At 33.5% G+C, this 27730-nt stretch overlaps 1 protein-coding gene across 2 annotated transcripts; it reads left to right on the top strand.

Annotated features, from left to right (window-relative positions):
- Nucleotides 1–48: 48 nt before the first annotated feature.
- On the top strand, nucleotides 49–27365 carry LOC110992434 (HEAT repeat-containing protein 5B). 2 transcript variants are annotated; one of them, XM_045628575.1, is made up of 40 exons: nucleotides 49–325; nucleotides 589–718; nucleotides 1440–1651; nucleotides 2623–2770; nucleotides 3176–3393; nucleotides 3476–3573; nucleotides 3731–3891; nucleotides 4561–4694; nucleotides 5622–5772; nucleotides 6837–6968; nucleotides 7135–7285; nucleotides 7573–7761; nucleotides 8174–8292; nucleotides 9248–9384; nucleotides 10006–10187; nucleotides 10980–11074; nucleotides 11279–11439; nucleotides 12094–12268; nucleotides 12775–13041; nucleotides 13590–13779; nucleotides 14546–14712; nucleotides 15189–15327; nucleotides 15695–15877; nucleotides 16491–16609; nucleotides 17092–17203; nucleotides 17467–17648; nucleotides 18427–18551; nucleotides 18660–18780; nucleotides 19116–19401; nucleotides 20128–20283; nucleotides 20655–20750; nucleotides 21013–21136; nucleotides 21821–21972; nucleotides 22711–23007; nucleotides 23414–23623; nucleotides 24224–24363; nucleotides 25054–25264; nucleotides 25572–25586; nucleotides 25972–26117; nucleotides 26379–27365. In XM_045628575.1, exons 2-40 carry the CDS (start codon nucleotides 593–595, stop codon nucleotides 26547–26549), a joined length of 6198 nt encoding a protein of 2065 aa, XP_045484531.1. In that variant the 5' UTR covers nucleotides 49–325; nucleotides 589–592; the 3' UTR covers nucleotides 26550–27365. The 2 variants fall into 2 exon arrangements, with proteins under 2 accessions (XP_045484531.1, XP_045484532.1); XM_045628576.1 differs by lacking the exon at nucleotides 25572–25586.
- Nucleotides 27366–27730: the final 365 nt, after the last annotated feature.

Consider the following 27730-nt stretch of genomic DNA (forward strand, 5'->3'; position numbering starts at 1 on the left):
TATATATTTAAACTACCTAGTTTTACTGTAGTCTGTAATCTGTATTATGTATTAGTGGAAACTGGAAAGTATCGAGTTCAGCAAAGTTTATTTGCACAATTATGTTTTTAATAGATTAGAATTCATGTAACGTTAAACGTATTATGAAACCAAATTACATTACGTTTTTTAATAAGTAAAATTATAATAAATTGAAATTGATACTCTAAAATAATAATAAAGTGAGTCGACGAACATCCTAGTTTGAACACCAAAACTAGCTTTCATGTGCAGAAATTATTATCGAGCTATGTGATTTATTATTTTCAAAGATTATTGCAAATACGTAAGTTTATATATAATGCTACTAATATAAATGTTTGCCATCCAATTAACTATAGCGTATTCATCTTTGACGCCATTGATATATTTAGGATTGTGAACTGTGATTATGAATGCATCCTGCAGCTAATTTGATTATGTTATGTGCGGGATACGGTCTTAATTGAGTATAGCCGGAGAGTTGCGAAGGTCGAGGGTGTGCTAGATGAGAAAATATGAATGTATGTTGAAAATATTTTAAAGCTGAAAAATATTTTTTAATTGCAGAATTATGGAAGTGTCCCATTCCTTAACACTCAATGAATCAGCCTTACAGCAGCTTCCTGATGATAAAAAGCCACACTTTATATTTGAATGGTTAAGGTTTTTGGATAAAGTTTTAGTTGCAGCACATAAGGTAAGGAATTGCACACTTTACAGTACAGTGGAGAGGAGAGCTAGATTTCAGATATGAGGAATCACATACTCCACCTTGTACACTTGGTGTTGTGTCCAGCATTTAACAGTTTCCCCCACCTCATAAGACCTCAAAACTGAAGTCTGTGTGCTTGTTTCCAAAGTATTTTGGATAAGTTTTTCAATTTTAAAACCTCGAACATGATTTATTCAAAAAGCCCTAGAACCTGAAGGGTCAGTGGTAGAGAATATTGTTTCCCTAAGAAAATCCATGAGTCTAGAGTTGGATGAGAGAAATGTGAACTAACTTGTTGAAGAACTGAAGCAACTGGTTGTGCATAGGAATTATTCAACAAAACTTGCCCAACATATTTCTGCAATATTTTTGACTCTTTTTCTTATTATGCTTTTTAATTTGTTTATTGGGAGCTGGAACATATTAATGGCATTTAAATTAATTTCAAGGGGTAAAAACTTTGAGATATGAGCAATTTGTTGCCATACAAGCAAGATTATGGAACAAATTTGACTTGTATGTTGAGGTACATTTAACTGGTGGTTGTAACTTTTTAAGAATAAAAATTGTTTCCTTTTTGCTTTTGTACTTATAACTAGACCCATTGCCTGCAAAAATGTGTAAGATTAGATACAGTAATGTGGAAATAAAATAGTTGTAGCCACATAAAAGCAATTGGTTTTATTTCTTTATTTACAAATTTCAGTCTGATATAAAGAACTGTCAGCAGAAATTGGTAGCACAGTTACTTAACTTATTCCGAGAGAATCTTGGGGCACCAGCCCGAAGAGTATTATCAAGATGCCTAGCTACGTTATTCTCTGTTGGTGATACATTTCTTCTATTTGACACTGTCAATAAATGTAATGATATTATCAAAGTAAAGGATGATTCCCCTTCTTATTTACCAACTAGGCTGTAAGTATTAATTACATTATTTACTTCTATAACAAAAATAACAATTAAAAATATATCTTTAGACAATAAGTTGTAACCACATACATAGAGGCTTATTACACTATGCGATATTCAGACTGACTTAGTAAGACTGTCTTAAAATCTAATTAGCAAGCTCGCTATTACACTAGACTGAATACCGCATGCTAACTCATTTTTACTCATTTGCAAAGCGTACGTAGTCGGTGACGGATGTCGCCATGTGACTTAAGAAACTACCTTAGAGTAGGAGCTGCCGAGTTTGAATGACTATTGTTATGACTATTGACTAATGTTATATTAGTAATTTATATTATTATATGTAATTTAATAGATACTCCATACATTCAATATGGCAATAAAAATGGCATGTCTCGGTACAAATCAAGAACAGAACCAGGCTGGCACACTTTAGTATGTTGTCATTAGAGAATCGCAGAAAATTTATTTAAATTTATTGACACATCGTTTGCAGCTAAGATATTCTATAATAAGATTGATTGTCCGAACCTTCTTTCTAAATTTAAGATTCATGTTTGTTTTTACCAATGTATCAGTGTGTCGAGCGTTGGCTAACTTTATCTATAAAAAATAAAAAACATTCCAAAGTACTTAGTTTTCTTGCGAACACTCCATGGTGCACGCGGCCACAGAAAACAAACATGTACAAACGTCTTTGCTCTGCGACTGCCGCGCGCTGACTGAATGATTTAGCGTGCTAAGTCTTATTACACTACACGATATTCAGCAAGTAAGCCAGTAAGCACCGCCGAACCCATTCGGTCGGTCTAATTAGACAGGCTAACTGGCTAACTCTTATTACACTAGGCTGAATCTCAGTAAGACTGTCTGAATATCGCGTGGTGTAATAAGCCTTATAGTATGTTGACAATAGACAATACAGATTGTAAACTTATAGGATGGGTGTATTATTAACTTAATATTTGTTGTAGAGCTGCAATTTGCTGTTTAGGCAGTATGTATGAGAAGCTTGGCCGAATGATGGGAAGATCATATGAGGAGACTGTATCCACTCTTGTAAAGTCACTGAAAAGTGCTGAATCTCAAACAAGACTCGAAATTATGATTACTTTGGAGAAGGTAGGTTTGCTATTTTTGTTATAATTGTGTAACAGTACATTATTATAGTGATAATTTGCCATTATATTTTAGTATACAAGATATTTCAAATCATGGGTTCGATGAAGTCTTATGTATGTGAAACATTTAAGCTTTTTCAGAAATCCCCGGTGGCTCTTTATACAAATAACTGACATACCAAATTCACAATTCTATTTAATGAATGCCTTTTCAAACACATGATTAAGCTACAGACTAGACTTTATTACAAATAATGTTACTTTTTCAAATAAATTGTAGGTAATTATTACACTGATTGAATGTCTCAAAGGTAATTTTTATTATAATTCAAATATGCAATTAGACAGATATTCAACCTTTTTTATTTTATTTAGATATTTTAAATTGAATAATAAAAACTTTTAGATTTGTGTGGGAATGGGAACTGCAGCAGGTAATGTACTGCGGGAAGTATCGAGGGCTGCGCGTGCTTCGCTACTAAACGAGCGGTCTACGCCAGTTCGAGCAGCTGCCGCGAATGCATTAAAGAGTATGTTGCCGCTACAGAAGTTGACACCAGCTGATGTTGATGCTATCGCTGCCGCTTGCTTGCGGGCTGCTCATCCTAGCGATTACCATCTAAGGTAAAGAAAATATTTTTATCAAAGCAATTTTTGTGTACCAGTGTATTATAAATAAAAATTTTATTTGAAATCACGATTTCAGATGTGCAGTAGCAGAATTAATGGGAGCATTGGTTGCAACAACTCAAGCTGGGGAGGCAACAAATCTTAACACTAAGAACAAAGTGGGAATGCAATTAGGTATGAAAATCTTTAGCTCATTTTTTAAATTTACTCATTCTATTTTTTATGTAAAATTTCTTAATAATTAATATATATTGGTTTATGGCATTAATTTCCGCACTTAGACTCTCCATTGGTCCATTGTGTATAATTAACCCAACTGTTGCGATTTTAGTACAAAACAAAAAGGATTTGCCCAAAAATATAATATCGCTTGAAGAAGCGTTGAATTTACTGATGGGTGCATTTTTAAGGGGTGGTACTTCGTTCCTCAAAGGAGAAATTATTAAATCTGGTTCAGGCGTTAATAGAGAAGTTCGTGTTTGTGTCACTCATGTAAGTATTTTAAAGTTTTTAGTAAAATCTAGGTGATAGTTTTTATGGCAGGAAGAAAAGAAAACATTGAAAATGTTGAGGATATGAAAAACGGCTTAATGCAGTGCGCTGAAGCATTGTCGTGGTGAAGGAGGATCCTATTCGAGGGCGCTGCTGTCGATTTCTTCCCAAGACAACAGGCAAACAGGGACTGACTTACCAGTCTGCAATGTCCATCCATCTTCTAGCACAACTGTGGCGAATTGACCTTTCCGACCAAAGATGGAGACAACCATATTTTTCTTTTACTTCTTGAGTTCTTCTGTTTGACTTCTTCCTTTCTCTACCTTAGTTGGCCGATCCTCAATAGGCAAAACAGCCACTGAACTGATTTATCTTTTGGTTTGGGGTTCGTAGCAATATATCCAGCTTTCATCACCTGTGACGAATACAGCAGTTGAGTCACCGCCGTCTAACTTTCTATGGCGCACCAGATGGCAGATTTCTCATCTTTGGGTTTCAAACTGTATTTTTGTTTGAAAACATTACAAATATACGTACAAAACACAAAGTTTTCTCTTTATAATTTTAATTATTGTATATGAATTTACTTAACTTTAAACACTTCTTCTATCTGTTTATATATAAGTTATGGTGTCAGTTTTTTTATATAGTATTATTAATTTCCAGGCATATGTGATATTCGTACAAAATATGGGAGGTGTTTGGCTCGAACGGAACATGAGTACATTCTTAGCTCATGTACTCGATTTGGTGGCCAACCCCAAAGCTGCCAGTTCCCATGTTGATGCTGTATATTCCAGGTTAATTATATTTTTACATCGTTTTAAGTATAATTTACCTATGGCGTGTGGCAGACATATTTACATTGTTTTTAACTTAAATCTTGAAGTTCCTGGCCACATTTTTTATTTGTTTATTTCCTATTTTTACAGTAACTTAATACTAATACAATAGAAAACTAAGCTGAAAACATAATACAATCATAACAAGTAATAAATGTAAAACCTAAACCATTTTATAACTAATTTTATGAATAATGCAATGTGACATGATTTGTATAACTAAGCGATTAAATATAGAGGTTGTAGAACTTTGGCAATAGAGCTGAATATGGAAGCCTTTTAATGATGGATAATAAAACAGTTGTTACAAAATAACCTTAAATAATTTCGTACTTTTTTAAAATTCTAAATAGAGGATTAGGTGATAAACCTTCAGTATCGGACATACGCAGTCCATTTATAGGTTTAAAACATAACGTTCCTTCACCATATCTGTTAGTGTTAAATGCGTGAAAAGTTCATTGCCGCGATGCCAAAACTGCTCTTACACTATACTAATACCCCAGTGATTCTCAACCTTTTTTTTGTTACATATTAAACGATTTAAAATTTGACGGCACACAAAGATAAAAACTGTTTACTTACTACAACACACTCCATAAACAGTTTATGACGAAAGTTTTAAATATACAGAATAAACTAATATTTTCTTCAATAATAATAATAATTAAAAGTTTACTACGGGATTAATTAAAAGCTAATCATTAAAAAATTTTTTTAATTGATATAATTTAATAATATTACCATAATTATATGTTCGCAAAATTTGGCGGCACACTTTTGAAATCTGGCGGCACACAAAAGTGCCGCGGAACATAGGTTGAGAATCACTGCTATGCTCTATACTAAATATAGAAAAAAATACTCAATAACTAATTATTTCAGGAAATGCATAAACTACATACTAAGAAACACACTCGGAAAAATGTTGGGTGAGAAAGCCCAAGCCTCCGCGTGTAAAGAGATAATTCAAATTGTCGCCAAACAAATGAGTAGCATTGATTTTAATCCGGAAAATGCCAAGGATTGTAATCAGGTTTGTGTATATTTTGAAAATTATGTGTATAATTTGATATCTAATCTGTTTAGTATGTTTTTTTTAAAATACAAATTTCGTGGCTTATAAATATGCAAAGGTTATGTAATCAAATTCCTTTACAATCAAATTCCCACATCACTACACCTCTCAATAAGACCTCTAAGTGCGAGCGAGACAGATAGCCAAATTTGTTATGAGGCAGTGACAAAAACTTGTTTTTAAACTAACAAAAACTTTATTTAAAATAATGTTTACAAAAACTAGCGTTCAATATGGAATGGAAGTGTGTTTCAAAAGATCGGGATTTGATACTTAAAGGTTTGGGTTTTGTCGTTTATGAGTAGGGATACATTAAGTGGAACAGACTAATTAATCTTAACTTATAACGTAAACAGATGGTTAATTTATACAAGGTAAATAAATAGTGATTAGGTACATAGAAATATTAATAATACAGTGGGGATCACATAACATAACTTATACAAGGTAAAGAAATAGTAATTAGGTAAATAGAAATATTAATATTACAGTGGGGACCACATAACAATATAATTTATGACCCGAAGCCTCAGTTCATTCATGCGTTGACTATAGTAGGTCTACAACACTAAAATTTACGACACGTGTCAGACGAAGATAGCAGATTAGAGTAAGAAGTCAGGCCCAGATCATGTTGGCTTGTACCACTGATTTATTATTTTTAATACAATAGTGGTGATTTAAAACTGAGTCTGTTGTCTAAAAAAAAATGCTTGTAATTGATACGTTCGTTCTTAATTAAAGTTGTTTTTTGTTTTATTTTAATTCAACACGCACTTGGCCTGTGTAGTGAATAAATGTGATATTCCTAATGAAACATGCTTGAGCTATCAAATACATTTTACATATTGTAGCATTAAATACATCATAGAACGATTATTTATACTATTTCCTTAAATCAGTTTCTTACCAGTTGGTAATTAGGTGAATAGTGTAAAATGTTTATAATTGTTTCTTGTGTGATTTATTAAAAAAGCTAGTTAGGTTTTAATAACAGTTTTATTTAATCGGATTCTTTGCAGGAAACACTCTTCAGCCAGCATTTATTGGTATGCGCTCTCACAGAGGCTGGTGAATTGTCAGTACAATTGGGAACTTCAGTACACAACCTTGTCTCTGACACCTCTTTGAAGATGATTGACACTATGTTTACGGTAATTTTAATGTTAAATACTATTATATACATGAATATAGAAGAAACGGAAAAAGTGTTTTAAAGTTGGATTATTGTAATGTAAGACAGTTTCAAAGAAACAAAAAATTATTACATGTCAGAAGTGTCATAAAATTTTTGAATTCTAATGTGCTTTAATTTTGAAGGTACTAGAGCATCCATGTGTAGCAGCTCGGTTAGCCGCTGCAGCCGCTATCCGTTGTGTGTGCGAAGCGCTACCGGCGCTTATAACTCCACTCTTAGATAGAGCCTGCGATGCCCTGGACGTCGCTAGGCCTACGCCCCATCATATTTCTGGTAAATTTAAAAAATATACTTTGTATTGAACGTTATGAATATGTTTAAAGAAATTAACTCGACAATTTAACATACTTAATTTTAAATTTTCCTTAAATGTGTAAAATCTATGTTAATAAAAGACAATACTATACTATTATATGTTTATAAATCAGTAATTATTGCCCCAAATATGACCAAAAAATGTATTTTTTTTTATCTAACCATTTTGACACCGCTTAAAACAACATTGTAATTCAAGCTATTTTTTATATTTTTTTAATTCTAATAAGTAAATGATTTTCCAGGTTACTCAGCCGCGTTAGCTGCCATATTAGGAGCGGTTCGATCTTCGCCATTAGGCGTACCTCACGGTCGTGGCAAAATCGCATTCAACGCGGCCGAGCAATTGCTACGCTCAGCTGGACAAAGTAGCCGATTGACTGCGGCTAGGACTAATGCCGGATGGCTAATTGTTGGAGCAATTTGCACTTTAGGTATTTAAATCCTTTTAATGCAGTCGAGATTATATTGATACTTAAAAACATAAACAAAAAAAAAACGCAGTGTTTTTTTCTTTTTGGTAATTTTTTTTGTTTTCCTACTATTACTCGAATTCTACTGACGTAATTTTATAAATTCTAGATTTGCTACTGTAGGCTCACTTATATACTATATACCATAGGCGGCTTTCAAAAAATAAAATATATTTATTTCTCTACGATTTTATATTATTTTTATAGATATCTAAATGATTTTGTACAGCGACATTCTAAGGTGGCAATATTAGTGCTACGGATTGATATAACGAGATCGTTCAAAAACGGATGATGACTTTTTGGAGTATACAGAGTAAGGCTTTGGAATGGAATTCATCTAGCTATGGCTGATTATCTAATTTTCATATAGGTGTTCCCGTGGTACGCGGTTTGCTTCCACGTATGTTACTTCTATGGAGGAACAGCTTCCCGAGGTCGGCTAAAGAGCTGGAGTCTGAAAAGGCCAGAGGAGATGCTTTCACTTGGCAGGTAATAGGAAACTCATTAAAGTCACTTTACTATTTACCTTTATTTAACTATGTGTACCTATAATTTACGAACACAATAATTGCGATGACGTCATATCCTGTAACGCGCTATTTTAATTAAATAGTTTTATAAACAAATAATTTTTATAAAATCATTCAATGTAAGTAATACTTAGTTTTAAAATAAAACAAAATATTTCAGCAAAATATCCTATATACGATATTTAAGATTATAATAGAGATAATAATCTTGGGACGGCCTTTGTATTTAATTTAAAATTATTATTGACTAGCGACCCGCCCCGGCTTCGCACGGGTGCAATGCTGATACTAAATACACTACAGAAAATCTGTGAACGTTGTATATAAAAATGTGGGTTACCATAAGAGATAGACATATACCATCACGGACTTTTCTGTAGACCTTTTCAATGTGTACAATACTTAGTACATTATTTTGATAAAACTCGCGTTTGCAATGTAAGCGGAAAAAATGTAATTATTTACGACATCACATTAGAAACCTCATAAATAATAGTACTTCTTCACTATTTAATGGATGTTATTATACATATAAACCGTCCTCTTGAATCACTCTATCTATTAAAAAAAACATCAAAAATCATAGCATCGCAATCGCATCAAAATCCGTTGCGTAGTTTCAAAGATTTAAGCATACAAAGGGACATAGGGACAGAGAAAACGACTTTGTTTTATAATATGTAGTGATAAGTTGCCGGATAAGTTTATTTGCTTTAACGTATTTATTGATCCTCGAAAAAGCGAAAGATCCAACGTTGTCGTTTCGATGTTAGGTTCAGGTCAGGATTTTTTAATGTCTTTTATTTTTGGTACTCCGGTATTTGTTGTCAAAATATAATTAAAAGATTTTATATACACGTCAAATTGTATTATCTTTTTGCCTTAAAGTTTTTAATTTATACATAAAATTTCAGGTGACATTAGAAGGCCGAGCAGGTGCCTTATCAGCACTTCATAGTTTGTTGATTCACTGCCCGTCGCTTGTGAACAATGATGACACAGCCAAACGACTCACCCAACCCATGGATGGTGCTATCGCTGTACTCACCAAGTACGTATTAGGAACTTATTTTTTTATTAATGGGAAATATTTAATACAATTTACGTTTAATAAACCTTCAAATAGTTTTTACTGTTAAATACAATTTTGAATTAAAAAATATTTTTTTTGTATACGTAAAAAATATACATGTATTTTTTTTTATTATTACGGTCGAATTTTTGTATGTTCGTATGTATTTTCGTATCAATACTAAATGTCGTTTCACTAAAACCTTTATTATAAACATAAAACTTTAAAGTACTCATAAAGCAAGGCTAATATAAAATTGAAATGAATCAGTTACTATACAAATTGTATTTCTTTAAAAGAATTAAAAATTTATTCAATTATTTCATACAAAAAAGTATGAACATATCTTCGAAAATTAGCTTGATAGGAAAGACCAGTCAAAGTTATCACAACTGTATGTGAAGCTATTGTGCGTATACGTGACGATCACATAACTGTAGAGTGGTGTGATTGTTCGTACGAGTTCTTTGCATTAATACGACTAAAAGCCCGTACTTCTATTAAATATGTCAAACACGTCTATGCTATATAGAAAAAAACGATTGTAAACTGATAAGTTTAATAAACCTTCTAGTATAGGAAGTGTTATTTTCCAAACAGCGTGGGTGGCGTAGTACGGAACTATGGCGGTGCGCTCAAAGCACCCGCTGCCCTTCTACGCCTCCGCTTATACCAGGCATGCGGTGCCTTATCCGCGGGAGCACCGGCCCCGCCCCTTCTGCGATTGTTAGCCGCCGAGCTGGCCGGCTTTGCCGAACCCAGCGGAGCTAATGTTGCCACAGGTAAAATCTACTTGCTAAAACCCCAAGGTGCCACCAACAATCGCCTTATGCGGGATGCGGTAACAGCAGAGCCTTATCCGCTTCCCGACACGCGATGCGGCGGTTGCGTCCGCCTCTTCCCGCCCATTGTTGGTTTGTGAGGATGCTTGACACAGCAAGCATCTTTCACAGACCGGGCCATACACATATTTACAAATAGCGATTGTTGGTGGCACCTTGGGGTTTTAGTGGGTATGCACAATGGCGAGTCCCACATAATCCTTCTGCACCAAGCAATCGCGCCGCGGAAGGGTATGCGCAATGCATTTCCCCAACTAAAAAAAAAAAATCTACTTGCTGACTTAAGTGTACAATCCACAAACGCATGTTATTATTTTATTTGCACATTTTCATTAAACATATTCCTGTGGCAGACTTTATTAAACCTGAAATTGTGTGTTTATGTATTATTAGCCTTAGTTGATGCCCTAATGGATGTTCCTATTCCAAGTGGCACTTGCTCGTCACCACATCACATCGACAACATGGTTATGTTCAGGATGAACACCAACTTGCTTCATAATAGTAGCGCCACTGGATTATTATTAAGATTGATTAATTATCGCGTACACCTTTGTGGCAGTGGCAGTTTGACTTAAAGGTGGTATTCCAGCAGCCAAAAGAAAATATTTCTGTCTGTCAGTTTGTGTATACAAAAGATTTTTCACTAAAAAGGATATAGATAATTGGTGATAGGTATTATATACTTGAATTAAATTATAATAAAAAATATAATTATGTATTTATTTAAAGGTATGCTCCGTCACGCGATGCATCCGCGAGATACAATTCTACTTGATGAAGAAAATTGGATCTATGACACGGATCATGCTGACATTGAGGAACAGGTGAGATAAAGATATATATTTATAATTTTATTAAAATAAAGCTATAACTACGATGTATAAGATTCTCATATTATATTAATTAAATGATGTTTTATTATTTATATTAGTGCGTTTTGAACACGCAAAAATTTCAAAATAATAATTCTTATCCTTTGGAATATATTTTGTATTTATCTTTTTATACAAATAAAATTATATTTTCAGCTCATATCGGGACTAAGTGCCAGTGGTTCTGGGGCCTTAGAACATGATCCTTGCTGTTTGTACAAGAAGTTGTCAGGTGCACAGCCACTGGGCGTGGCTGTTATAGACGCATCTGTTGTTTTGTTCCCGCAGATATTCTCAAAAGCAGCAAACAAACACAGGTAAAATATTTTCGTAACTTAACTTTTTTTTTCTTAATGGTCAGGTTATCTTGAATTCAAGATCTTTTTAATGCATTGATTAATAAGTGTATCTCTAGACACACTGAAGTTTGAAATTTACCAAGTCAAAAGTCAAAGTCATTCACTTATAATATCTAAATTTACATTTACTACCAGTTCGCAAGTCAATGGCGTAGGGCGGGTAAGAAGAACTGGCAAGAAACTCTCCACCACTCTTTTTAATCGCTAAGCTTTGAGTCATGTCATACAAATTGTTTGAACTGGAGCAAAGACATCCCAAGATTGGGATCATTTAAAAATTCGTCAAATTTATAAGCTTTATTGATTAATTTACATTTTCGAGTATTATAATGATGAAAGTCACCATTTGTTTTAAAATCGTACATTCAACAAGGCTTCAAGATATATTGACCACATAGTGTATAATATTTAATTCCTTGAATTTGAAGGAAGCTAGATAGAAGAAGTAATCTTCAACCAACGTTTTGGGTGGCAATTCCATTTCATTAAGAATACGCTCCTAGCAACCACATTAAAGTTCTATTAAGTTTACTTTTCCATAAAAAAATCCTTTTCTATGCTCTAATATTCTGAATAATTGATCCTTAAAATTAGTTAAAAAAAATTGTTTAGACAACAAATGCTGGAACACTTCGCCGAGTGCATCAAAATGTCAAAGGGTGCACGTCAAGAGGCGATACAGATTAACGTATACACTGCGATGTTGCTCGCTCTACGTACGCTGGCCGAGATGAAGTCTTCGCTTGGTCAAGATCCAGTGAAGAACACCTGCACTGAGCTTGTATTTGTGAGTATATCTTGGATTTAAATGTCATTATTTTTGGTTAAAATAAAATATTAGAGAACTCTAGGGTTCGAACCCTGGCTGTTAACCAATTTTTCAATTAAAATAACACACTTTCTGTGTTTGTCAGTTTGAAGCCAGATCACAAGTAACTCCTATGAGCTCGTCTTTAAAAAAAATAGGACATTTAACTGAAAATAGTCACAGTTGAGTTGCAAAATGAAAAGTTAATAATAAGAATAAGCCTTAATTCTTCCACATCCTATTTACTTAAATGAAATAAAATACATATGAATACAATTTTAACTAAGATGTGCCCCCCTGTCCGGGAGAAGGCCTCCTCCAACTTCTTCCACCCTAATTTAGTTTGTACCATGTGCCAACATGAAAAGTTACTATTATTATATATATATTATTGTTAATTTATAAGATAAAATAAATTGGGTTTTATATTGACTTTTCTATATGGTATAACCGTTAATAACGTTTAGATCCATTTTTGATTACAGGCAGGACTTTCAGCAAACAGTGCAACAGTCCGCGCTGCAGCGGCTTCATGCGTTGGACGCCTTTGTAGCTGTATATCTGAAGCGGAGAGCCAAGCTCTTAGCGAGCGAGTGATTACTTTAGCGAGGACAAGCGCTAACCGCTTAACTAGGGCGGCAGCTGCAGCGGCTGTAGGCGCTGTACAAAGGGCCAGAGGTGCGGCATCAAGCGCTGCAGCGCTGCCGGTCTTAAGAGCGTTAGCTCAGGATACTAGTGCGATCGAAGTTCAAGTAAATGACATACTTTAAAGTCCCAAACATATTATATTATATTTATTTATATTATATATGATTAAATCCTATCCAAAGGTTTATATATTAAAGATAGTTCAAACTACAGCCTTTTGACTACCGCTCATGGACAGTCAATGTGTCCATGAGCGGTAACACTTAACATCAGGTAATATATTCATAAGTCATGTCCATTGCCCCTTGTTCTATAAAAAATCTAAATTAAATAAAAACATATTTAAATTGCAGATATTTTATATTCAAACCATTAAATATCATATTTTGTCTATGTTACCTATCACCTATGATTCTATATGAGTTTAATTCAAATTTAAAATCATTAATTCATGTAGGTAACATAATGTACACTTATGAACGTCAAAAAAAGAAATATTATGTACATTAAATGCTTCTAATTTTACATTGACTGCCAGTTTTCAAATCAAGGGCGTAGAACGGAAGAGGAGAACTGGCAATAATCTCTCCGCCACTCTTTTTTTTAAGTCCTTTAATTGAATATAAAATAATTATTTATTGATATTTCACAGGTGTGGGCCATCCACGGCCTCTCAGTAGTAGTAGACGCATCAGGCCCAATGTTCCGAAGTCACGTAGAATGGACAGTTTGTACCGCTCTACGTCTGGTGTTCAATTCGCCACCCGCTTGTGATTCTTTGAGATGTGCTTTGGGACGACTTTTGGCTGCACTCATTACTGTATTAGGACCGGAGTTGCAGGGTACAGTTTTTTTTATAAATTACTGCTATAACATAAAGATATTGTAGTAATCTAAAGAAGTAATACTTCTTTTGGCGCGACAAGAGAGTAAGTCGGAATTTTTTCTGACGGAAGTAACTCTGTCTGTAGTTTCCGCTATTTAAAAATAATAACGATAGCGCGTTTTATATGTCCGTTAGCGCCATCTAGTGGTGCAATATTTAAACTGATTTTCGGTTTCTTGGTCGTGTTTATTTAGGATAGCATTAACTCGATTTTTTAATACTACTTCTTGTTAGTATATTTTTATTTTAAATAAAAATGCATACTAGTAACATGTTACCAAATTAAAATTCCACTAAAGAGGGAAGGTTCCCATCTTCCAATTAATTTGGCCAAATTTTTCGCTTTATTTTGTATTTTACCATTTTGGAAAAAATGAATATGTACCTAATTAATTATCCTAAAAATCTCGTCTATTTTAAATAAAAATATATAAGAGAATAGCAAAGTGAATAAAAAAATTACATGTGCTGGATCTAAACTTCGTATTTGAATAATCTTTGTGAAGAACATGAATAATAAATAAAAAAAATGAATAGCACCTCAGAACAAATTCGCTTATAGCATTAAGGATGAATTACCGCAGAGAAAAAAAAGTTGATATTTAATCATTTCAGAGAGCCAAAGAAGTTTTACTTCAATCGCTCGTAAAAGTTCAATTATTCGTTTTCCAGTTTATATACAAAGTATTATAATTAACTAGTTTTATTATTTGAATTTATAGCATGTGGCGGCGCAGCAGTAGGCCGATTCATATGCGCGTGCGCCGCTCTTCAGGAATGCGGTGGCGGATCAGGTGGGCCACGCGCTGAAGCCACAGGATGTTTGCAACAGTTGCAAATGTTCGCACCGAGACATATTAACATACATACATTGGTTCCTGCGTTATGTGTAAGTGTTCAGGCACCGAATCAAGAAAATTTTCAAGAGAGAAACCCTTCTCTCAACAGAAAACTCATCACAAGAGTAGCAGTTTACCATTTATTTGTTTTGGTTGATAAGTTTTTCCTAAGGTGTTTGAATTTATTTTTAATTTGCAACAGATTATTATGGAAAGAACACAGTATCTTTAATATGATAAAAACGTTTTAATTACTATTTATTCAGAAATTACAAATATCGACTTGATTCTCAAGTCTGTGAATTTCAATGAAAAATAAAGAATATTTCCGTGAGAAGAACACTGATTATTATCAGCGTGCTACTTCTGTCTTACCGTTCAAGTTTGCTTACGAGTAGTCATTAAAAGATTATTATGCATGACAGTTTTATCACTGATAATATCCTAGAACTTAATACTCCCAATTATGAATCATCACAGCAGAAGATCCTGTTATCTTCAATTACATTTAAATATGATTTTCTAGCGTGACCTATCTTCGCCTGAACTGTCAGTCCGTATTGCGGCATTATGCTGTCTCCGTCAGTTGTCTCAGAAGGAGGCCGGTGAAGTCTGCAAATACGCGATGCTGGCTAAAGACCACGTGCCTGCTAAACCATATTGTGGTAAGTATATTAATAATTCTTAGTATTCACTAGCGGACCTGACATAATATACTATCCTGTACAAATATTAAAAAAAATCACATAAACCATAAATAAAATTATCAAAATCGGTCCAGCTGTTTGGTAGGTAAACACACAGAAGATTTGTCTATTACTACATAATCAGTTCTCAAGTTTAAAAATAAATGGCCTACCGTCCGTAGCAGTCTTTTTGACGATGATAATAGACTTGTTATAATTTGAAAAACGGCTATACATTTTTCTTATAAAACTAGACATTGGACCATTAGTGGACTTGGAAAATTATTAAAACGTTTTTTAAATGATCTACGTATGACACGTGTACTGACATCATAAAAATTTCCAGGTGTAGTAATAACGGAAACAGGTCTACCAGGTGCGTTATTCGCCTATCTGGACATAGAGCGTGACGAAACAGCATTATCACACGCCCGTGATACGCTCACTTGCTGCCTCTTGGCCGCAGCTGCCAATGGCACGATTAAGGAATGGCTCGCCCTCGCCAAACGCGTACTCACTATTAAACTAGGTGAGTTGCTTTAATTTTGTGGTCAGAATATTTTAAGGCCTCTAAATTGACAGACATTTTATTCATTTACTATATTAAATTTGATAGATAATACATTTAGGGTCTGTTTCTCAATGTATGCATAAAAACCAAATAGCTATGCAACACATACATTATTTGGAAGATAAAAGTTCCGAATAAGATACTTCGCGTTTTATGACGAATAGCGCTATCTGACAGTCGTGAAACGCAAAAATACTGTTTATGATACCAATAAGTAATAAATAGTTTATTTGGATCTTATCCGGACATTGTGAAACAGACCCTTAATATAATAATTCATACTAAGATGAATACTGGCGAAAGCGATATAAAGATGGGCGTACGGGAATTTATATAGACTTGTTTTTGGTTTATATAACTGTATAAAGACATGCAAATGTACGACACGTACACGTACATAGGCCTAGAACCGCTAAAATAATAAAAACAATTAAATGATATTAAGTTTAATATTTTCCTTCTTTTCGGAAGCGGGCTCTTTATAGCGAGTGTTTAAGTACTGTGTAAAGGAATCTAAACGATCTATTAGAAATAAATTTCTCCAATTTCATACAAAGTGTGGGATTTTCAGAGGATAGCAACAACCCAGATACAGATCTAGACGCAGAAGGCGATGATGATCAAGCAGAGTTCCACGCGGAATCGGAAGAGTCTACGCATCCCGCCGTACAGCCACGATGGCCTACACGGGTATGTATTGAAAATAACTAAACGACGAAAATTAATAAAAATATGTTCAAACAAATGTATAGTTTTAAATTTATTATATAATTTTAAAATTTTATTCATTGAATGTTCATTGAATATTAATTCTCGAGTTTTGGCCACTATGAAGGTATATTGTAAGCGAACCCATTGCTTTTTCAATTTGGACTAAATTCATTTTTGTGTTGTAATTTGTATAGATTAAATATTTTAACAGGCAAAAACTGTTTAATGTGATTAATTATTGAATAGATAAAAAATAACTATTTGCAATCTGTTATTGAAATAATATTATGCAATATCTTCATGGGTGCCAGCTATACTTTTTATTTATATATATTAGATGTTCTTTTCTTTAAAAAAAACCGTCTCGTTAAAGCCCTTCAAAGCAGCGTATACACTGGATACGCTGGTACGTACACTATTGTTTGGTAAAAGTGACTTTATATTTTGTACTCGTTTTACAGGTCTTTGCAATGGAATGCATTCAAAAGATTATGTCAGCTTGTGAAGCGACTGGCGACGCCGCTCACTTTGACCTTGTTAAAGCTAAAGAAAGACTTCGGATGGATCCTAATGGTATTAAATTTTTGATTATTTATTGTTTTACTAAGTATTTGCAAAGTTTTTGTTATTTTATTCTCTTTGATCTTGTATATTTATTTAATTAATTTTATTCCTGAAGCAAGTGTAATAAATTTTATTTTGTAATAAATAATTTAGTTCCATCATTACTGAAAATGTATATTAAAAAAAATGATTTTTTTTATTTCAAATTATATTTGAAGTTTTAACAGCACCAGACTGTATTTAATTGCAATAATATTTAAATCGCAAATCAGGTGACTATCTATCCCTCCACTTATCGGACTTGGTGCGTATGGCGTTTGTGGGAGCTACGGGCGAATCTGATGCGCTAAGGTTGTGTGGGTTAAAAACCCTACAAATGATCATACAGCAGTATGCACGAGCGCCGGAACCTGATTTTCCTGGTCACTTGCTTTTGGAACAGTATCAGGCACAGGTATGTAACCGATATTTAACGAAAATATCTAAAACTAGCGACCCGCCCCGGCGTCGCACGGGTGCAATGCTGATACTAAATACACTACAGAAAATCTGTGAACGTTGTATATAAAAATGTGGGTTATCCATAAGAGATAGACATATACCATCATGGACTTTTCTGTAGACCTTTTCAATGTGTACAATACATAGTACATTTTTTTGATAAAACTCGCGTTTGCAATGTAAGCGGAAAAAATGTAATTATTTACGACATCACATTAGAAACCTCAAAAATAACAGTACTTCTCCTCTATTTAGTGGATGTTATTATACATATAAACCTTCCTCTTGAAGTCTAGAAACTCTATCTATTAAAAAAAACCGCATCAAAATCCATTGCGTAGTTTCAAAGATTTAAGCATACAAAGGGACATAGGGACAGAGAAAGCGGCTTTGTTTTATAATATGTAGTGAAGCGTCAGGCATTCGAAACTTCAAATTATGTAAATGTTACAAAATGTACTTGAGTTCAATGAAAAAAAAAATACATGTACATTTAGTAATAAAAAGATTATAATGCCTTTTACGCATAATACTTTATTAGCTAAAATGAAATATATTGATTCAAGATCATTTTAAAAGATTATTTTAAAAATAAAATTTAAATATAAGAATTGGTTAATATTTTCGAATTTTAACGAGAATACAAGTTTCTTCATCGTTGGACACTTAATTAAATCCCAATAGAAGAAGCCATTTATATAATTTTTAATGTATTGGTAAACACGTTTCAGGTGGGCGCGGCAGTACGGCCTGCGTTCGCGGGGGACACGGCCTCGCACGTAACTGCGGCCGCTTGTGACGTTTGCTCTGCCTGGATCGGATGCGGTGTTGCCAGAGATATTAATGATTTACGCAGGTGAGGCTTTTTATTAATATATTAATTTTAACTATTTTCTTTTAAACTGCTGTGATTGGTCGTTTTTATTCAAGGGATATCAATTCTTAATTTCAAATATTTTTTTAGAGTTCATCAACTACTAGTATCCAGTTTGGACAAATTAAACAAAAAGGGAAATACCACATTGATATACAATGAAAGTATGGCTACATTGGAGAAGCTCTCTATATTAAAAGCGTGGGCCGAGGTATTGATTTAATTTTTTAATCAATTTAAATGTTAATTAAGTAAGTGCTGTATCACTTAGGTTCATTTTAAATAGATAAATCACGTCATAAATTAGTAAATCCAAAGAATTTTTCATGAAATATGACTTAACTATATACATTGTATGAAAGATTACAGAATGTGGAGTTGTCTAATAGAAGTAATATTTTTTTTAACACTTAAATGCACTATATTGAATAGAGGGTAACACAGCCATAGCGATCTCTTTCAGACAATTATTATAAATCTAATTGGGTATTCCGGCAGTAGAGTATTCATTTATTTCGACGCCAATAAATAAAATAATTTTTTTAGGTATACATAGTAGCAATGGTGAGCAACGATAGTGCGCCCGGTAGCTACGTAAAGCAACTAGATACGAAGCCTATAAACAACCAATCTGAAATCGCAAAGTGGAAAAACCAGGTGTTGCAGAACAATAATGAAGTAGACAACGCTAATATAGAAGAGGACGACGAATATGGAGAGTTTGAGAGTAAAGGAGAGAGTTTGTTGAAACTGGTTGAACCAGAGCTGGAGAGTCTTAGTGAGAATTGGCTGGCTGCATTGAGGGACCACGCTTTGTTGAGTTTGCCGCCAGGTTTGTTTACCGATATATTTGCTATATATAACGAGATGCCATACATCTATGCATACTTGTGCTGAGCTGTAAAGGCCCTTAAGGCCAACAGCGAGATTCCATTAAAAAAAATATCCATACATATGTGTCGCAGTATAGTAGTTAAATCATAGAGATAATTGAATCTAAATAATAAAACAAAACACTAAATTTACAAGCTCTTACTTCTTTACTGTCACACCGAAATAACAAAAACAAATGAAATAATCATGGCGGAGTCGAAAACATGTTAATTTCACAAAAGACCACAATTTGAAATAAAAATCATTTTGCCAAAAGAAAGACACTAAAAGTAATCAGCTGTTATCGAGACCGCCATGTTGTTTTACATTATTAATCAACACGCTGGCTTTCCGTCAGACAGATACTTAAACGTTTGCGACGCTGCTTTATTTAAATTAAAATGCTTGCGACTTATTGAATATCGATCTTTAATTAACTGTCTAGAGACTCAATTAACTATCTGATTTATCTACTTTACTGAGACATATACAAGGCAACGGAACCTACGAGGTCCTGGTTTATATTCCCAGAACAATATTTTTTTGGTCAAATGTATTAATATGACTAAAACATATGGCATCTTAAGAGGAATTGAAAAGTTTTCGGAGGATATAAAAATATAGGAAGAATAAGGATATAAAATATATATAAAATTATTTGAGGATATTTCTGTGAATATTTCAGAGTTCGCATCTCAATTGCCACATGGCGGTGGAGCGTTTTATTCAGCGGAGACGGCGGAGGGGTCGCGGGCGCATTACGTGACTTCGTGGCCGTCACTTTTGTATGCAGCTGCTTTGAGATATAATGCGAGTTTCAAGAATATACCTTCACGCAGTGGTGAGACAATTTTTTTTATTTTTTTTTAAAGTTCAATATCATAGTATAGGTAATTAGTTTTGTATAAGTGTAACCTGTTGTGGATGCATCCAGTGTGTTTGTATTGTGTTTTATTTGATTATAAGGATGTTTCTGTTTGGTTTCCGAATAAATAAATAAATAATATTTTCAACAGTATCACAACTTTTTTTTGCTGTATGTTTACAGATTGCAGTTTGCTACTTTAGGTTAGATTCACCAAAATTTTAATCATAGACATTTTGAATATAAATATGTACATATTAGTATTTCAAGTGATTCATTTGTGTCAGTAATCATTATAATGCAGATTTTTCTGAACATATGATTGATTCCTATTATTATATTTACAGATATGACTGACAGTGTTGATAACAAAATGACGAAAACTGAAAATGGCAACTTTGAATTTTTTGAACCAGTCGACGAAAGATTTCATTTACTCTTTGGTAAGAATTTATTATCCTTAATTCAAAGCTATTTTTATACAGATTTCTTTCAATAACATACTTTCATACTGTATGTAAATGGCCTGTGATTCAATAAATGTTTCTATAAACATAATCATCAGATGACATTATGTGGAATTTTAATTAATCATTTTGTTACTAAAAAAAAATAACCTGCAGATGCTGACTTGCCAGCTAAAGACAAAAAAGAAAATACTTGAATATTCATAAGGTGTTTAAAATAAATAATACGTTTTTGTAGGTATATGTATGGAAGCACTGTGCGCTCAGCGTGATATGAGTGTGGATAATACAAAATCAGTTCTATTGTCGCTGGTCACTTTACTAGATGCACCGGAAAACAGAGCGAGGCTTCTTAAAGAAAGGTTTGTTAACTATGTAGAATAAAACATAAACATTAAAAAAAAAGTGTGGCACTCGGGGACTGCCGCGATAAAGCTATTGCATAGCATTTTTTATCAACCTACTCAATTATAATTGTTTATTTATTTATTTTTCTTTGACATTAATTCAATCTACCAGACTCAGACTAACAAGCCTATATAGTCTGTCTCGTGTCTAAAAAGTATCACCGCTGTGCCGGTCGGAGTGGGGGGTGTTAGGTTTTATTCGTTACGGAATTTCTGGATTCGGTCCCCACGCTCAAGGCCCGCGATAAAATCTATGCAATAACTTAAAAAATTAAGTAAAATAGGATTTTCACTTTTGTCCATTGAATACTTGTCATGTATTCTTCGTAGTTTTAAAGTTGTTTTTGATGTTTTCTATTTGTTTTTAACTACTATATATACCTGTTGATATAGGTATATTTAATATTGGCTATTAGTAACAACTAAGTATGGGTTGATGCGGTTTTTAATTAATCTGTCAAACCATATTGTAACTGATTGCTAATTTTGTTTCCAAAAAATATATGTTTAAATTTTGTCTCTTAGTCGCATAAAATCACTAATAATTTTGGTTCAGAAATATTCTAGAAAAATAAACGTAGCTTCACATTAAAAGAATTGATTTAAAATGTTGTGGTTTTGTCTGAATTACCATTACAGGGCTCTAGCCATCGAGCTATGTCAGATAATCCACCGCAGTGGTTTGACCCAAGAGAGCATCGAAGCATTGCTGCTAGCCGCTGATGTACTGCAATTGGTGGTATTGGGGGCAAGGGAGCAATTGCATGAGCAGATGCAACAGAAAATCAAAGGTATTTATCATATGTAACGTTTGAGTTTTTTGTATGAAGTCGCTGACTTTGGTGCGTTTGATTTTGTTATCAAAAATAAATGTGTTGCATTAGTTGGTCACAACAACATATTATAATAATAGAGATGAAAGAAAGATGAATTCGTTTAATATATTTTACACACAATCTTAATATATATAAATCTCCTGTCACGATGTTTGTCCGCGATGGACTCATAAACTACTAAACCGATTTTAAATTAAATTGGCACACCGTGAGCAGTCTGGTCAAATTTCAGAGATAGTATAGCTTTGTCAATTTATACCCGCAATATTATTTTATTGCAAATATATTTTTTTTGATACAATTCTAACGGATGGCGCTATGTTAAAAGTACCCTTGAATAGCTTACTACTATTTAATATAACAAAATCCTTAGCCACAGCAACGCTTGGCCGAGTCTACTAGTATCTTATAAGGAATACTCGTAAGTGTCGATACACCAGCTAAAACGTTGTTTTACCCTCTACCCTACCACTTCATAATCAATATTCTTTGGCATATCATCTCTTCTTTTTTTTAATTGTATTAATTAGTATTTAGGAAAATATCCGGGTTATATTCTTAAATAAAACAGGCGTTGAAGGCTTAAAACATAAGAATTGGTGCTCTAAAAAAAGGAAAATCAATTTATTGCCCAACTTACAGAATACTGGTTATAGAATCATGCATCAGGATTAATAAAAATTACCATTCCAGAACTAGCTCCCAACGAAGCTGCCGGTGAAATTCCCCAATCTGTGTTAGAAGTGGTCCACACGTTAGGGGAAGGTGGACCAACCGGAGACCTACCACCGGGAAAGTCTCTGGTCTTCGCCTGTTTGGAAGTTTGTCTTTGTTTCCTCGTTAGAAGGTTGCCAAACCTTAGCCCTTTGAAGCAAGAGGGCAGAGTTGGCGTCATTGGAGTGAGGAAGGGACTTGGGATTCATGGAGATACATTACTGGTGAAAAGTTTGATGTCCATGTCTGAGTTGACTACACTAACAAGTCCACAAGGTATAGTTTATTTAAAAAAAAAAAAAACTTTAAATTTATATTCGTTTGTTACAGAAAATATTTATTTCACATTTACCTAGGAATCTTGAATTTTCTCACCTAAAAAGTTGTAAGCAGATTTAGTGCAATTTATCCACACACACACACACACATACAACACACACAACCACCTTCTTGTTAGATAAGTAAGCTCTCAAAAATTTTAGTCCATAACATATTAATTTTTGTATCCTCGATATTTAGTTTTCAAGTATAGACAATGTGTAAAAAAGTAGAAGTATGAAGTCATCCTGCTATTACTGGTCATGATTATCATATTAGAAGCTTTTTTATGTATGGGAAGAAAGATTATCATATTAGAAAATAATTTTTGAGCTTCTCTAGATATGTTTTTAAATATTTTTAGGTGCCCTATCTCTCCTACCAACAATCCTTTACCTAGCAACGGAAGTACTTCGTTGCAGTAAGGGTGATTCCACACTAAGCTCTGCAGGCGTGTTGCTCCTCCAACGAGGCGCGGAATGTCGAGTCGCGCGTGTCTCCGACGAAACGCGTGCGGCTCATGAGCAGTTATTGCAGACCACGCTTGCGAAGCTGGTTGAACGGGTCAAGACTGGTAAGCTTAAATATCAGTTTCTCATATTTAAAAGCCGGCAACGCACTCGCGAGCCTTCTGGCATTGAAAGTGTCACAATATATGACTGATTTAAAAAAATAATTTTTCGTAATTGTTCGTATTTTCCAAAAACATTGTTATTATATGTTCATCAAAGTTTTTAAGGTAAAATAAGAATTAAATACTAAAATCTAGTTTTTTGATGTGAAACATCTATAGCCGCACGTAAAACCTTTAACGTAACCTAAAATTTCTGGCGTGGCGACGCATGCCGTGGCGACGCGTCGCCACACTATATGATATACAGTCTAAATACAGTAGTAAATTTCACATTAAAAATATTTAATGAATATAATGTTTATTCAACAAATAGTCCTCGTTATCTGGTAAAAAATCGTAATATTTTATTTTATCATTATAACATATTTATTTCCTATCACAGTCTGTTCTTTTCTGCATATTACTTTTAAAAAAATAATATCGATGTTTCACATCTGCCAGGCGTCCCGTGACGGCTCACATTTTTTTTTATTCCAAATCGATACTCATTTTAAAGAGGTTTTAATATTTAATTTTAACCAAGTTTTTTTTGTGTTTCAGAGGACAGTGAACAGCGTATAGAGAGTGTCTGCGGCGCCCGAGCAATGGCTGTTCTACTGGCTAAAGTGGATGCAGTGCCATTACTGCACTACCCTTGCATTAACCATATAAGGCACTGCGTTGATACCAGGGATAATGAGGTAAGGTTACAACTGAGTCCATGTATATATCTATAATAATACTAGCGGATCCAACAGATGTTGTCCTGTCTACACGTCTTTAATTTCAAAATTTCAATTTTTAATAAGCCATTTTGATGAAAATTATTATTCAAATGTTATGACAATATCTAACGATCCAGCACATGGTCACACACGATATAACACAATGATAACAAAACTTTTTTTAAATTTCGGGACAGACTAAAATTAAAATTCGAATATTATTTAAAATTTGACACTGCGATGGTAGCGCCGTCTGTCGGATCCAATGTAAAACATTCCAAAATCAACAACAACTAATAAAATTGAAAATTAATTAAAAAAACATTGTCCAGCAGACAAAATTGTGAATCTAAACCATTCCCAGATCCCCTTGAACACACACAAAAAATTTCGTCTAAATCGGTCCAGTCGTTTAGGAGGAGTTCAGTCACATACACACGCACACAAGAAATATATATATTAAGATTATAATAATGCTGTGTGTTCTGATGTTGATAGTTTTCACCATACTGAAAGTCTGAGTCGTCTTTATCTGTTTCTAACGTTTTTTGAGCAAGAAAAGTCATAATAAAGGTTGATAACATTTTCCTGAAACTTTGTATGTTTATGAAATCGATTTAATTATAATTTTATTACTAAATTCTAGGTTAATATATGTATTTTTAGATTTTTGCCTCATGCTGCATAGTACTTCGCGATATCTGGTCTCGTTCGGCGCCCGCCCAGACTGTATCTTGGTGGGCACGCGCACTCGCAGCTCGGCTAGTGGCTAGGGCTGCCACTGCTTCGCAAGCGACTGACGCGGCACACGTCAGGGCTGCCACTGCCGCCTTGTCAGCCCTTACTGAACTGGTGATGGCAGCACCTACGGCCGGACGTAAGTGTTTCTAATTTTACAAACGTAACCATAATCAATCTTATTATAAATCACGGAAGTTAAAACCATGTTTGTTACCATGGTAACGATAATTCAATACAAATTAATGGTAGCCAAGGTAAATGAAACACTACTTTTTGTAACGCCGATTGTTTAAATTTCGGATCATACAGGCAGATTCCTTATTGGCTTAGAAAAATGCCGTAAATTAAATAATATTTTTTATTTATTGCAATTAACTTTAACATATCTAGTCTGAATCAGAAATCATAAAATTGATAGTTCTTATTTCTTTTTGCATCTCAAGATGATCCTCACAGAGGTAAGTAGTTTAAACAAGTAACTAACAGGTTGGAATTTCTTAATACCATATGGAAGCGATAACTAAACCACGGTAATATTATGTCTAACATAATATTACTATATTACCACTAAACTAAACAAATTAACAAAAAAAATATATTTTTGATGTTTAAAGTTCTTTTTTGCTTACTTTTTTTTATTATGTTTCTTAGATTCGACAAGCCTTTTAATTTCCGACTAAAGCCTCAATATCTCCCACAAAGTTTCAATGGTAAATGCATTTTTGCATCTGTTTAAGATTTTTTCTGGTCAAATTTTAGCCCTATAAAAATTCCACATTGTATTGATTAACAATTGTTATTTAGACCATATAAAACATATAATATATGTCTTAATATTTACAGGCGTCCAATTACTTTGGCTACTAGTGCCTATAGTGATATCATATTTGCGCGAGGGAAATGCGCTCTCTGCAGCCCCGGCACACGTCCGCACGCTGCACGACTTCGCGCTACAATGGCTTATGAAGATTGGACCACAGCACCCACAGGTCTACCCTCATTTTTTATTATTAAAACTAAGTACAATATTATCGGTTAACATCGATTATTTTAAACGATAATAACATTTTGATTGAATGATAATATGCTTTAATTATGCTGTTAAAACTTACTCAAAAAGTCTCTTTAACCAACATGAGCTCAGAGACACAGTTGGTCCATACTTATGTGACAGCATCACCTATTATACATATAATACACATTTACGAAAAATAGAAATAATTAAAGTAACAATAAAATTATTTGTTCAGGAATTCAAAGCGATAATGCAGCAATCATCTGAACTTCGCACTAAACTAGAAAACGCAGTGAAGGCGAACCAAAACAGTCGTAACTCTGGCCCTGTACAGCGTCCCGTGTTCGAGTCCCGTCCGAACAAACCCGCCATACAACTCAAGACGGACTTCAGTGACTTTAGATAAGACAAAAATGTCATGTTATTCTATTTAACGGCTAATCAATCGTTAGTTACAAATCGTAAAATATTGAACTCCATATGCGTATCAATATATAATATTCCGTTGAAATATTTTTATTGACCTTAAAATTTGGACTACATAATCGAAATACTTTGTTCAATAATAAGTGGTAATTTTTTTTTGCATAAACCAAAAGTGATAAAATGTTCCTAAGACAATGTCGCCATACAAACTTTGGTATACGGAAATTCTATATTCCAGTTCACATTTTTCAATTAGCTAAGTCAATTTATTTTTTGCATGGTCACGGTTAAGTGTAGTATCAGCAGGTATAATTACAGTATAGGATATGTTTAATATTATTTTAACTAAAAATTAACTTGCTTTAGCAAGTAAGTATCATTTAGGTTATAGACGGATTTTGACTATAACGACTATATATTTTTAAATATTCACATATATTTTAGCTGCTGTATTAATAACTGTGTCATTAATTTTGTCAGCCATTTTAACTTTATGTTAAGAGATAATAATGTAATAATTATTTATGCATTTTTAGAATAAGAAATATGTATTAGATTATAGATTTAAGAGCATAGCTCTTTAATAAATATTAACAAATATTTTGACCTTATTTCCTATACAATAAGATATTGTGAGATAAATTCTAAAGGTTCCATTTAACCACGAATAAAACCTGTGATAACATATTGGATTGCCAAAATATGAACTCATAAATCTCTGCCCTTTACTTTCATATGAGGCTTTTTCCTTATTTTATTTTAATTTTAGTAATAATAAACTATTAGAACTATTTTGTTTTCTTATTTCACATTCTCGCCATCTCGTCGCGTACGCTACTTTTATTAATAATTCAAAATTTCCGACAAAATTCCAAACCCGGTAAAGATTATATTTAATATAATAACAGTTTAACTCTGTAGGTCGTGATAAAAATACTACAACAGTCGGACTAACTAGTTTATAAAGAAATAGTTTGATGTATCAGATTTTTTATGTCGAAGCCTTTTAATTTGCATAAAAGCGCGGCGACATATTTAAAATTATACATTAATGTATCATATTCTTGCAAATAAATATTATTATTATTATTAATATATTTCTTTTTATTAATTTATCAACATATTTGAAATAATCAATCAATGCGATGCTTTACATATTAA

Source organism: Pieris rapae, chromosome 6 (assembly GCF_905147795.1).
Source record: "Pieris rapae chromosome 6, ilPieRapa1.1, whole genome shotgun sequence".
Classification (NCBI taxonomy): Eukaryota; Metazoa; Arthropoda; class Insecta; order Lepidoptera; family Pieridae; genus Pieris; species Pieris rapae.

What these genes read in the sequence shown, in the direction of transcription:
- LOC110992434 (XM_045628575.1), top strand. Translation starts at nt 593, where the DNA reads ATGGAAGTGTCCCATTCCTTAACACTCAATGAATCAGCCTTACAGCAG. An exon ending in GCGAGGCTTCTTAAAGAAAG is followed by an intron (nt 21,137 to 21,820) that starts GTTTGTTAACTA and finishes TTACCATTACAG; the next exon opens with GGCTCTAGCCATCGAGCTAT. An exon ending in TACACTAACAAGTCCACAAG is followed by an intron (nt 23,008 to 23,413) that starts GTATAGTTTATT and finishes AAATATTTTTAG; the next exon opens with GTGCCCTATCTCTCCTACCA.